Source organism: Xiphophorus couchianus, chromosome 14 (assembly GCF_001444195.1).
Source record: "Xiphophorus couchianus chromosome 14, X_couchianus-1.0, whole genome shotgun sequence".
Taxonomy (NCBI): Eukaryota; Metazoa; Chordata; class Actinopteri; order Cyprinodontiformes; family Poeciliidae; genus Xiphophorus; species Xiphophorus couchianus.
In genome coordinates, this window is record NC_040241.1 from 3,327,204 (window position 1) to 3,341,047 (window position 13,844).

At 40.9% G+C, this 13,844-nt stretch overlaps 1 protein-coding gene across 2 annotated transcripts; it reads left to right on the top strand.

The window, feature by feature from the left end:
• The first annotated feature begins 1,429 nt into the window (after positions 1 to 1,429).
• alox12 (arachidonate 12-lipoxygenase) lies at positions 1,430 to 13,387 on the top strand. 2 transcript variants are annotated; one of them, XM_028039070.1, is made up of 15 exons: positions 1,433 to 1,638; positions 4,491 to 4,637; positions 5,050 to 5,251; positions 6,057 to 6,138; positions 6,218 to 6,340; positions 6,617 to 6,723; positions 8,327 to 8,499; positions 8,643 to 8,786; positions 9,538 to 9,741; positions 10,109 to 10,195; positions 10,717 to 10,886; positions 11,173 to 11,294; positions 11,598 to 11,698; positions 11,842 to 12,012; positions 12,485 to 13,387. In XM_028039070.1, the coding sequence occupies exons 2-15, from the start codon at positions 4,491 to 4,493 to the stop codon at positions 12,662 to 12,664; spliced, it is 2,013 nt and encodes a 670-aa protein (XP_027894871.1). In that variant the 5' UTR covers positions 1,433 to 1,638; the 3' UTR covers positions 12,665 to 13,387. The 2 variants fall into 2 exon arrangements, with proteins under 2 accessions (XP_027894872.1, XP_027894871.1); XM_028039071.1 differs by lacking the exon at positions 12,485 to 13,387 and having other exon boundaries at positions 1,430 to 1,638; positions 11,598 to 11,708; positions 11,842 to 11,955.
• The last annotated feature ends 457 nt before the right edge of the window (positions 13,388 to 13,844 follow it).

Here is a 13,844-nt window from a genome sequence, read left to right on the forward strand (position 1 = left end):
AGCCAGCTTCTGCAAACGAGGATCGGACCGCCAGGGCCCCTCCTTCGGCTGCCACCCATCTCACATTGCACCTGACCCCTTTGGCCCCTCTCATAGGTGGTGGGCCCATGGGAGGGCCACCCATGTTTCCTCTTCGGACTGAGCCCGGCCGGGCTCCGTGGGTAAAAGCCCGGCCACCAGGCGCTCGCCATCGTGCCCCCCCCCCCCCAAGCCTGGCTCCAGAGTGGGGTCCCGGTGACCCGCGTCCGGGCGAGGGAACACGGAATCCAAAGTTCTTGTCCATCATTGGGGTCTTTGGGCTGCGCTTTGTCTGGTCCCTCACCTAGGACCTGTCTGCCTTGGGTGACCCTACCAGGGGCATGAAGCCCCAGACAGCATAGCTGCTAGGATCATTGGGACACTCAAACCCCTCCACCATGATAAGGTGGCAGCCCGAGGAGAGGCAATTATTCAGTAATCTAACTAAATTACTTTTTCAAGGAGTAATCGGTAATCCGATTAAAGTTACTTTTTCAAAGTAACTGTGCCATGACTGGTTGTGTTCCTTTGCAGTTTAACCCTTTTACACAAAGTGTGCTCTGTTCTTACTGGTGTCATTCTTCCAGGAGTTCTACATCATCCAGCTGTTTGGTAGCAGAGACAGAGGCCTTTTCACTGACTGCAGAGCCAGTTCAAAATATTAAGGAGAGAGAAGAGAGATGAACCAGAACTGAGAGCAGTCGGACGGACAGAAACCAGTGAGCAGTCAGGTGACAAATTAGGGGACCAGGTGACAGCTGGTCTCTGATATGCTGTGTGAAGCCTCATCATCTCATGATGCTGTGCTCAACCTCACAGAGTGTTTGGGTGTGTGCTCCAACAGTTTCATGCAAAGGCTCAAATAAGAAGCCCTTTGCTTCTCTGCCAGACTCCATCAAAGCATTTGCTGCTAACTGTCTGACCAACGGGATGATGATGACTATGAGTGTGTGTTTCCTTCCATTACCGTCTCTCCTGCTTTTCCATCAGTAGGCAGTGTGTCTGTCAAAAACTTCACTGCTAGGTTGCTTTGAAGTCTTTGGGAAGAAAGTCTTGCACAGCATCAGTGTGAAGGTACTGAATCTACTCTCTGTGGTAGAGCTACGGGTGTTCAGGTGGACTGAGTTGTTTACTGCTATTCACAATTTCAATGGCTTTCTTAACAAAAGTGTTGCTCTGTAAGTTGTGCTTTCTGTGTGAAATATAAGCTTTTACATTTGGAATCCATTGCAAATAAGAAACATTATACATGCAATCAATTTAGTTTTTGAGCATGGTGTCACTGGTTTTGTCATTCCTTTTGAAGCAACCTCCTTCATCTTGCTAAATCTTTCTTTCCTTCCTCTTTCTCTATGTGTGGGGGGGTGTGTGTGCGCGTGTAGGGGTGTGTGAGAGTAAGGTGAGCTCCCACAAAGGGCTTGTTTGTTCTTTGTCACAGTAGTGAAGAGTAGGAGTGACCAAGAGCTGCGCAGTTACTCAGTAGCTATAGCCAGTTGAGTGTTCCTGCTGGAACTATTCAGGAGGAGGAAGAGAGACGAAACAGAGCTCCGAGCTGAGAGGACAAAACCAGCAAGTAGTCGGGCGACGAACTGGTTCAGAGGAAATCTGCTGGAAAACAAGGTCAGTTTGATTTGATGACAGGTTGATGTTGTAGTGGGTTTTTTTCTTCTCCTAAGATCAACAGTAAGAGCGTTTTAAAGACTTCGCTTCACATGATGGCTCTCACAGGCTGCGTTCTAAACTTTTATTGACAAGTGCTGCTGATTATAAGTGAAAATCAGAGAGAGGTCAAACAGGTGAATTTTTAGCCAAAAATGTCTTGTATGTAGAGTTTGGAGCTGACCGGAGAAGAGCTTTCCCCTGAGTCCCTGAAGCAGGAAATACTACCCGGTTTCATAAGACAGAAATATAAAATATTAGTGGGGCCTCATCCCTCACCATATTGTCAGCGCCAATATTCAGGTATTATAAAGTTGAATGTTAAAAGGGCTCCAATTTTAATTTATTTGTTAAAGCAAAGAATGAGCATTGTTTCTTTCTATTTTACTCATATACTCACTTGCATTTATTTGTGTGTATGTGTGTGTTTATTGTGAAATATTATTTGCAACAAAGACTTGGTATGTATTGTAAAATAGTAAGTGATGAGAAGACCAAGATGTGACATGTGATCTCAATGGCAGTCATGATGCCTGGGAAAAAACCAAGCAAAAAACAGTTTCACCTTCCGTATCACACAATGCGTCTCTCACTTTATCTGCACACTTGCAAATAATGTGGCTTAGACATTTGCTTAAATGTGATATTCAAATCATTCAGACAAGCACCCACCTCGCTGAAGCACTGTTTTAAAGCATGGCTCTGTTTTGTTTTCACATATTGGGAAAAATTTCCTGCAGCAAACTATTTAGTTTCTCAATGAGTTCAGCATGTTCCACCTATCAAACCATGAAATAATGTCACTCCTGTTGCAAGCAGAGATTCCAAACTGCAGGGTTTGGCTCACCACAGCTGCTGATTAAGCAGGAACAGCTCTGTGTATTTCAGCGTGACATACACACGCATGCTTCGATTTATTCTCATTTAAACTGTATTTTTTATTTAAATACTTTAAATAATAATTAAAAGAAAACAACCAATCTGAAAATGTGTTTTTATTTTAATTTTTTTTACTAACGTCTGCAGTTTTAAAAAAAATACTTATTGTTGACTTTAGGCAAAAATGAGAACAAGTCTTTAATTTAACTGAGGAGTAGGAGTGATGTATGATGTCCATGAATTCAGGGCAGTGAGGGATTTTTACTCCTGTGACTGTATGACAAACATTCTCAGTTTATGTTATGTCATCAAATGTGCGGAGAAGAATAGACCCATATAAATGTTATACTAAAATGTGTTCTTTTTGAAATGATCGTTCCTCTTTAAAACAGTACCAGCATCAACACGGCTGTGAGCATCAAGTCTCAATCTAGTGGGTTAACGACTGATCCGGTTCTAACTATCTTGGTTCTGTCTTGCTTGCGTTCTGGTTTCTCACTATTACGAACGTGAATATGGGAAGGAACGTAGGAATGTGGGTGGAACAGGAGAACGCAGGAGCTGTGGTTGATGCTACGATGATGTCATTTGAAGTAAAACTTATCAATGGAGAACCGTGAGGCTCAGCGGTGGGACAGGCGGCAGAACACGCAACTGACGTACTGAGGCCTCAGTCCTCCACGCAGCCGACCTGTTGACCTTTGGCCTTCCCCCTCTCTCACAACCTGCTTTCCTGTCAGTCTACTGTCAAACAAAGGCCACTAGAGAGAAAATAAAAATCCTTAGAAAGAACTTCTAGATTGTGGTTTTGATGGACTCAAATAAACTCAGATATTCTGTTTTGTCTTATAGAAATTTACTGTTGCTCAAACATAAAAAAGTTATGTTAGCTGATTACTTTACTATGTGTACAAATCTATGTTATGGCACTCACTTGACATTAACATCCAACCTTTTTGGATTTAGTTAATGCAGTGAAAGATGGACGCCAATATCCACATATGAACGTTATTGAAAAGAAAAACTCACAGAATTTGCACGTCACTATAAAACTATAGTCATGTGGTCCTGATGCAAAACTGTAACTCTGACAGTTTCTTGCGTTTTTTTTACCTGGCCGTTCTTTCATTTCTGCTGGAGATGCGCATCCTTCACAATGAGCAGGTCTGACAGCTGACGCCAGGTCCGCCCATTCATTTCGGTGGTTGATGTGTGTTGATTGGAGTTTGTAAGTTCTAGCTTTCACTCACGCATCGAATTAAATTATGGGCCAATAAATGAGCGCAGTCTGCGTGTGAGGAATGGACAGCTGGGGTGCAAAACATAAGGAAGAATTGAGCAGGATCTGCACCTGGAGGTGAATCTGCAGAGCGGCTGACAGCAGCACCGGTTAAAACCACGGTCAGGGAGAAGGAGCCGTTTGTAAACAGTTTGGACAAACCTGAGTAGAATGTCCTTATCTGGAGATGGAACACGTTTTTTCCACACTGAAGTATTTCAGACACACATTGTAGCTGTTTCTCACCAATAACAGGAAAATAACTCTCCAGATGCCCTGAACTGATTTTTTATTTTTACAATTTTATTACTCTAGCATGAGAATTTCACTGATTACACTTTTCCCCAGTTTTATTGAAGTCACTTTATTTGTGACACACAACATATTTTTCCAAATAGAAGCATTTTGAAGTCAAACAGCAAATCAAAATCGGCACAAACTGTAGACGTTTCTCACCATCTTCTGATATGGAGAAAACTTACGGGGAGATTGCAGTAAATAATTTTGTTTCACAACTGTTTAAATAATAAAACTGTCCTTAAATTCATCATGTGTGAATCTGGCAGCCAGTTACCAACAGAACAACATATAGTGACACACTTCGTCTTTGTCTTTCCGAACGTCACCAGTTTGATTTCTGTATGTACATCTTCAGATGGAGGTCTACACGGTCACCGTGGCAACTGGGACATCAGAGTACTCAGGCACCAACAACTATATCTTCCTGACCCTGGTAGGGGAGATAGGGGAAAGCGAGCGCACCCTGCTGGACAACCCTGGACTTGATTTCTGTCGAGGAGCAGTGAGTGTGTGAAATTTAACGGTGGCAATCTGTCCCATGATGAAGACACTGCATCTTTCCATTTCCTTAGGAGCCAGGCTGGGTTGTATCTGCAGAGACCCCTATAAGCACAAACAAATCCTGCAGTTAGATTTTATTCATGCATTGGCTGCATGACTGAAAAATGTTGCTTTGGTTGAAAAACATTTTCCTACAATCGTGTGTACAATCATAAAAAGAATGTCTCCTCAAATTAAAATAATCCTAATGATCGTAATTATCTTATTGATCATCATAATAATCAGCATTATCATGAGAATGCACTCATGAATACCTGCACAAGTCCTACTGAAATGATGTTAAAATGTCCTTAACTGAACCCAGACATGTTCAAGTTACAGATTGTTTCCCTTTTCTTTCCATTTGTCATCAGGTGGACCAGTACAGGGTGACCAGCAAGGAGCCTTTAGGGTCCCTCTTACTGGTTCGACTGGAGAAAGAAAAGTACTTTGTTGAAGACAACTGGTTCTGTCGATATGTCACAGTGGAACCTCCAGGAGAAAAACGAGTTTTGACATTCCCATGTTACCGCTGGCTTATAGGAAATGCCAGGGTGGAAATAAGAGAAGGAACAGGTAGGAGGAATTTCAGACGTTTGCATTTAACTACCAAGACTCGACTTCAACTGAGATAAGATGATGTACATTTAAAGAACTGAAAGTGAATGCTGCTTGACATGTTTGAGTTTCTTCACATACATGGTGTCACTCTGGCATCTATGTGACCCACATGTTTTGTTATTGAATGATCCAAAAAATTACGGCACAGCTCCAACTGCTCCCAACGTGCATTAAGAGGAACATGGATCTGTTTAGGCGAAGACGCCAACAACTCTTGAAATACTAAGGAATAACTTTATTATTAGGCCAACATGTATTGGTCAGTGTAGCCATCATCAGACATTTTAATTTTCAAATGAATCAATCACACATTCAGAGATAGTTCAGGCGATGCTCTCTGACGAAGAGGGATGATTTGCTGTTCTTCTCATTTAGATCATTTACCTCTCAGGAACAAGAATAGCCAAACTGAATTTGCATGTCGTAGCCATTATGGGTCTGAAGAGTCTTTAAGTTTCATGTGTCGATGGCGAAAACTCTGCAGGCGAACCGTGGTGACACACAGGTCTTCATCTAATACGGCTCCACTGGGTTACACACAGTTCACTCTGAGAGATAAATGTTAAAACCACACTGTTTTAACTGGGTTAAAACCTGGGTTGTGCACTGACCTTCCCGATTTGGAAGGTACATGGTTTGATTTTGGGTAAAAAGAAAAAGACGGCAAAGAACAACAGTTTTATTCACACATGCTGCCAAATCCATATGTTAATCTGGCCTAACAACAGAACATGTCTGATTTTACTTTCTGCATTCACAGCAAAGACCCTGGTGGGTGACTCCTCAGCAAAGTTGCTGCAACACAGGAAGGCGGAGTTGCAAGAGAGACAAAATACCTTCAGGTCCCACAAATACAATAAAACAATGAAGATTTCATTCTTATTCCACCACTGTGATTTAAAGTTGGTCTGTGTTTGTCAGGTGGGTAACATGGGCAACGGGGATTCCTAGATGTGTTGATGCCAAAACAGAAACTGACTTACCCCAAGATGTTCGCTTCGACAACGAGAAGAGAAGTGATTTCGAACATTCATTGCAATATGCGTGGGTGACACACACACACACACACCCCCACACACACACACACACACACACACCCACACACACACACACACACACACACACACACACACACACACACACACACACACACACCTTGTATCGACTTACCCAGACATTTTCCCAAAACTAAAGGATATCACGTTAGAGATAATTTCCATCTCTAACCAAAACCTTTCAGACCTGACCTCCCCAGCACAGGACCGGTCATCCTTGATACTGTAAGCGACAATAAATGTGAAAATGGGTCTTCTTCCTTAGCTTGCTTGAGCTGTCCCTGAAGAAGCTGGCCATCACTTTTGGGAAATCATGGAGTGACCTGGATGACTTCAAACGCATCTTCTGGAAACTGAGGAGCCCAATAGCTGGTAAACAAACATGTATCATATATAAGCATCTATTATAGCTGACAGCAAAACATCTTCAGGTTTTATTCTCAAGAAATGATTTTGAGGATGGTTTTTAGTCAGAAGTGTCACCAAATCATTCATGAGGGATTCTAAAGAAAGAAAGAAAGAAAGAGAGCAATATGTCAGCTATGCAGAGGAAAGGAAAAACATCGGAATTATAATTTCAGAACTACACACTTTACAAATAAATTACTTAATTGTTCATAATGAGAAAGTGTGCTGTATTGTGATAATATGCAGTAATGCAGAAATGGTTTTGTTTTCCACCTGATATAACATAATTTAACTAATTTTAACTTTAGATGACTTTATGAATATGTCGCCAGTTCACAACACGCATCATTTCAACACACTTTTCACGTGAAACAAGTTTAACTCAAATCCATCCATCCCTCCCTCACTCACTCAGAGTTGGGTTCTCTCTCCCAGCCATTTAGTCCGGCTCCTCCAGGGAAATCCTAGGGTGTTTTGAAGCTAACCGAGAAACATAGTCCCTCCAATGTGTGCTGGGTCTTCCCCTCCTGGTGGGATGTGCTCATCCCTGACCAGATGCCCGAGCCTCCTCATCTGGTTTCTCTCGACATGGAGGAGCAGCGGCTCTACTCCGAGTCCCTCCTGTACGACTGAGCTTCTTACCCTATCTCTGAGAGAGCGCCCAGACACCCTGCGGAGAAAACTCATTTCGGCTGCTTAAATCTGTGATCTTGTTCTTTGGGTCACGACCCACAGCCCATGACCGTAGATGAGGGTAGGAATGTAGATCGACGGGTAAATCGAGAGCTTCGCTTTTAGACTACTCTCTCTTCACCACAACAGGCAGGTACAGCACTTGTTCACTGCAGACCTGCTGATCTCTCGCTCCATTTTCCCCTCGCTCTTGAAAAAGATCTTGAGATACTTAATCAGCTGCTTCTGTGCATTTAGATTATTCACGCCTCTGATTAGAATGCCTCCTGGTCAAAATTTCCTGGGTACGTCCAACTGGAAGAAGACCTGGGCACAGACCCCCATGCTCTGCAGAGAGTGTACATATAATTTCTGGACTTTTAAGTACATGTCTAATGGAGAATATCACTGGGCAGAGAGGCGTCTGAGTTTCCCTGTTGGACAAACTAATCTCAGACTAGCAGAAGACAGGAGATTGATTCACCAGGATTCCCACCACACAGAGGCAGACGAATGGCAGGGGTGGTCAATTTTAAATAAAAAATGTTTTTGTTAAAGGTCATTTTAAAGACATGTATTTTCAGTTTATGTACCTCTTGCTGGAATTATTTGCCCAAGCAGAACAGGAAGTGACTTTGTGAAAAAGGCCTGAAGTAGGGTTTTTAGAAAATACAATGATTCAATTTACATGAACTTACAAATTAGATTTTGTGCAAAATTTTATTTAATATTCTAACACACGTTACATCACCATTGTAGCTGATAGACAGCATCCTGAACTAATGTTTGCTGCTTTTTTAATGAGGACAATTAAGCAGATCGGATCAAGCTGAGTTACCTTTTTGATATTTAAAAAAATTTTTTAGTAATGCAGACACGGATGTTGTGATTTAAGAGTATTGCATGGATCACTGGAAGGAGGACTGGCTCTTCGGCTACCAGTGTTTGAACGGCAGCAACCCGAGAATGATCACGAAGTGTTCGGTTCTGCCAGGAAACTTCCCCGTCACATCAGATATGGTCCAGAGCTCAATGCCAGCAAAAACCAACCTGGACAAAGAACTCAAGGTGGAGAAAAATTCAGCATCTGTTTTCACAGCAGATGCACTTATTTGTCAGATACACTTTTTTTTGTCCATTCAAAAGGAATATTCTCTAAAGTTACACACTCTGGTCCTCGTTTTCTTTGCTCCTGTGTTTGATCTCTCCAGGCAGGAAACATATTCCTGCTGGACTACGCCATCATGGACGGGATTCCTGCAAACACAATCAAGGGCAAACCTCAGTTCATCGCTGCTCCGCTCTGCCTCCTGTACCAACATCCAGACGAAGGACTCATTCCTATTGCAATTCAAGTATTACATTTAAACTGGTTTTACTTCAAAAAATGCTAAATGATTTAACTGCAAACACAAAGAAGGTATTCAACTGATTAAAGGTTCTTTGAGAGGTTGTCGGTATGATCCTTGGAAAACAAAGGATTGGGAAAAAGTACACTTGAAAAATTTCCATCGACTTATGTGATTAACTAAATATATTGACTTTGCATAAACTCAATGTTTTATGTCTAAAATATTTCAATTATTCAATAAAACATGGCACATCAAAATTATTCATCTCTCCTGAATTAAAATATTTTGCCAGTATTACTCAGAAACCCTGTGATAAATCTGAGAATATCACATATATTTTTAAGTCAGCCAACTTTCCATACAGTTATACCAGTGCAGGTGAAGGTGGAATTTTCTTAGGAATGAATTATAAAATGATTAATTTAGAGGACTTTGGAGGAAGACTTTTTACTATGCAAATTATGTTTAGAATAAGATATTAGTTTAGCCTAGGAATTCTGATTCCTAGGCTAAACTAACTCTAATATACTCAAGAGATTAGACCTTAAAAATGATTGGAATTTCTTTACAAATATTTATATATACGTTGCGTTTGGATAAATTATATGAAAAATGACTATGAGGTTTGTGACCAGATTATAACAATTAAACCAAACGATGACAAAACTGATGGTTGGTGGTAAAACCTCATGTTTTTTTTTTTATCATGTGTAGGAGTCGCTAATGCCTTCACTCTCCTTTGCTTTGCCTTCAGCTGGAGCAGACTCCAAACCTGGACACGCCCATATTCCTGCCCAGAGACCCTCCTCTGGCCTGGCTGCTGGCCAAGATGTGGGTGCGTCACTCAGAATTCCAGGTTTTCCAGCTTTTGTCTCACCTTCTCCGGACTCACCTGGTGGTAGAGGTGTTCTGTGTGGCAACTCTTCGACAGCTGCCTGCGGTCCACCCCATATACAAGGTTATTATTGCTCGTGGCATCCGTCACGTCACAGTTTCATACGTGTTGACAGAGTTTAGTAAATCACACAAATTAAGTTTTGGAATTTGAGCTACTTAAATGTGGAATTTTCTGACAATTTGACAATTAGTGCTATGCTGCTTACATAAAGTATATTGATCCAAAAATGTGTCCAATCATGCAGATCATATGTATATTTGGGAAGGATGAAGAGTTTAGTTGTTGGAACAATGAGGTGATAGAAGAGCTGAGTCATTTCTTTTTTTTTATTACCTGAAACCTGCCTGCCTTGTTTGATTTTGATAATGGTTAATATTTTTATAATAACACTAGTTCATGTTACTCCTTGTGTTTCTCATTTTTGCAGCTCCTGGCTCCTCATCTGCGCTACACACTGGAGATCAACTGCAGGGGGCGAACTCAGCTCATCTCTCCCAACGGCATTTTCAAACGAGTATACCGCCACATTATTTGATGAAGTGCAAATATCTCTAGATATGCCAATGACACCAAGAGCAACAATCTACTTATGGTAACACTTTATTTGAAGGGGTGTGCATAAGACCGACATGACACTGTCATAAACATGACATAGAATCTCTTATAAAGATGAAGGAGTCTTCATGAATGTTTATGTTGTCATGAAGTGTCATTCAGTAAATAATGACACTTTCAATGCAAAGTTGCACTAAAAGTTGCATTAAAAGTCCATAAAAAGTATCAACTTTACATTAAAAGTGTAATTATTTACCGAATGACACTTTGACAATAGTTGTAAACATTCATGAACACTAATTCATCTTCATGACAGGTGTTTATGACAGTGTCCTGTCAGTCTGATGCACACCCCTTCAAATAAAGTGTTACCCTTTTTAATTAATATCATGTGAAAATAACAAAAATGTGTAAGTTCTCCCTCTGTAGCATCAGTTGCAGTCTGAGGATGGTGGTGACTGTAGTCCTGTTTGTGGACAGGTTGTGTCTACAGGCGGTGATGGCCTCCTGATTCTTGCCCAGAGGGAATACAAGGTGTTGACATATCGCTCCCTTCAGCCACACTTTGACTTCACTGATAGAGGAGTGTTTCAGGTCCCCAACTATTTCTACAGAGAAAATTCCCTGATGCTGTGGGAAGCCATTCATTGGTACCTTTATCTTTGTACATCTGACTTCTCATCTTTAGTTTTCCTTTATTAGGAAATGTAAGAACCAGTCTTACCATACACCTCAAACCAGTCCTGTTTGTGGTATATGATCGCTTAATTCTGTAGAATGATGTAGAACCATTGTACGATATGATTTTTACAGTGTTAACTCACTATGTTGTCAACGCCTCCTATTCTCCACCTGGAGACTCATACAGAACACATCTCTGAACAGGTCTTTAGCTTGTTATAGGTGCATAATAAATAACTGCAGGTTTCTGCTTAGTTTTGTCTCAGATATGGTGAGTCTGTACTACCACACAGACCAGAATGTGGAGGAGGACCCGGAGCTGCAAGCCTGGATCAAAGACGTAACAGAGGAAGGCTTCACTGAACTTCCCAACTTTGGTAAGTCATTCTTAGTGATTCTTTATGGAAATAGTTGCATTTATTTATGTTGGAAACATGCCAACGAGTGTCCAATGAGCAAGCCTTTACTCTTGGCCAGTTCATATCTGTAAAAGTGTCAGGAAGCAAGAGAAAGAGGGATGTCTGGGTTGTCAAGGCAACAGGTCTAACACCTGTTGAAGAACAGGCAGAAATCAGACCAAGGTCAAGAGGCGTTTCTGTGTATGTCATCGGAGGGGTGAAGAGTAGATGAGGTATTACAGAATTTTTTTGTCCTCTTTGTTGTGTTTAATTTTTTTTTAGGCCTGTCAAATAAACTCTGCAGCAAAGAGGAACTGTCCACTCTACTGACTGTGGTCATCTTCACGAGCACAGCTCAGCATGCCGCAACTAACAATGGACAGGTACCAACAAGTAAATCACACTAAAAGCTCTGAAATGACCAAACCAACTAAATTACAGCTTCAGAATTTCTTGCTGATTAAACCTGAAGGAGGCGCTGTTCTGTCCACAGTCTCCACTACAACCAGTGTTCTGTTGTTTTTAGTTTGACTGGTGTGCCTGGGTTCCCAACACCCCATGCACCATGAGACTCCCCCCACCATCAGATAAAGATGCTGTTACCATGGAAATGATCATGGCCTCCCTTCCTGATGTGGGCCAGTCCTGTGTGCAGATGGCGATCACATGGCATCTGGGACGAGCGCAGCCAGACGCAGTGAGTCTGTGATTTTACTCATTATACAGTCAGGAGTAAAAAATGAGGACACCCTGTGAGATTTTGTATGAGCATTTAATTTAAATTACAAGACCACTTCAGAACATAAGAGGAATAAATAATCTAAACAGAAGAGAGGAAAGTTTTCTGTCCGATGCCATTTTAAAAGCTACATTTCCTCATTATTTCACTTAAATTGACATGTTGCATTGCATAAGGTGCAAATCAGTAATTTAGTGCATTTAAAAGTCAGACATTGTGTTCATGACAGGTGTTATGTCATGTTTATGACAGTGTCATGACAGTCTTATTGACAACCCATCAAATAAAGTGTTACCCTAATGGTGAAGTACAGTCCACAGTGGTCACATTATTGATGAAGCCTTGTTATCCATAGTCTTTACTGTTTTATCCAGTATTCAGTGAAATGAAACCACTTCTTTTTAACTGCTTGCTGTTTGTTTTTGCCCAGATTCCTTTGGGCCAGTACACACAGGAACACTTCACTGAGTCTCTGGCCCTGGAACTGATTGAAACGTTCCGGGTGAAGCTGAAGGACATCGAGAACCAGATCCTGGATCAGAACGCAGGACTGGACCTTCAGTACCTCGTCCTTCTGCCCAGCCGCGTGGAAAACAGCATCACCATATAGAAACACATTCAATGTAATCATCACACCACTTCCTTTGTCTACCGTGAGCAGTGCTTGATTTCTTTTGAAACTTTGAAGAAAACCACGTTGTCATGGAAACCCCAGGGGGAGGAACCAGACCGTCTGTCTGATGCAGTAAAGGATGGTGATGGATTTCATCAAACATGGCAATAGGTTTATTTAATCCAAAATCTAAGCTTTATGCAAGTTATTAGCACGATTAGGTGAGTGGTTCTATTAAAACTATTGCAACATTTTGAAAGAATCCATAATTATGAACCAAGAAACGATGCTGTGTTTGGGTCATAACCAAGCAAAGCATACATGTGAACGCTGGACATGGCTGGTATTTTTACAATGTTCTGGGAATAACTTGCATGTTTCTCTGGCATCTGACAGTTTATGAAAACAGGAAACCAAGGTGACCAAACATATTCAGTCATATTCAATATGTTATGTGGTCCAATGAATAAAAATACCTTTTGAAAAGAATCTAAGCATGCAATCAACCTTCTTTTCGTTAAGTGCACATAACTATATTGCAATGATTTTATTGATCTGATAAAATATTTTAATCTTAAATGTTTCATTTAACTACAATTAGAAAGTTGTTGTAATTAACAAAAATAAAGGCTTAAAAAAACATCAGCCTGTGTGGAATTAACCTATATGATATGCTTCACTTGATGAATTGAGCAACTAAAATAAAGTTACATTTCAATATATTCCTAATTTATTGACTCTCTAAAAGTAGAATGGGAGATTCTTTTCAGGTTCCTGTGCAGTGGAAACAGCTAAGCTTAAAACTTTCCTTTTTGATAAAGCTTATATCTTACACCTTACATCTTAGCCTCCTATCTGAGTCAATCCTGCCTCTTTGGAGCCAAACTATGGACACTAACGCTGTAAAGAGGATGACCCTGCACACAGCAAAATAATAATAACAACGTCCTGCGAATGTACACACCGCATGAGAAAGGAAGGGTTGTTCGGAACTCCCATTTTGGAGAAAGATGTGAATTAATGTCATGCACTAAAATTTCATTAAGGGTTCAGAGTTCAATTTCAAAAATACTTTATTGATCCCAAAGGGAAATGAAATGTTGTAACTCATGAATTCAGATTCTTCAAAGTGTTTTTGTAGATGCTAATTTTTTTTCATATTACATTTAGATTTTGT

What these genes read in the sequence shown, in the direction of transcription:
- alox12 (XM_028039070.1), top strand. Translation starts at nt 4,491, where the DNA reads ATGGAGGTCTACACGGTCACCGTGGCAACTGGGACATCAGAGTACTCA. An exon ending in GGAAATAAGAGAAGGAACAG is followed by an intron (nt 5,252 to 6,056) that starts GTAGGAGGAATT and finishes CTGCATTCACAG; the next exon opens with CAAAGACCCTGGTGGGTGAC. An exon ending in CTGTGGGAAGCCATTCATTG is followed by an intron (nt 10,887 to 11,172) that starts GTACCTTTATCT and finishes GTTTCTGCTTAG; the next exon opens with TTTTGTCTCAGATATGGTGA.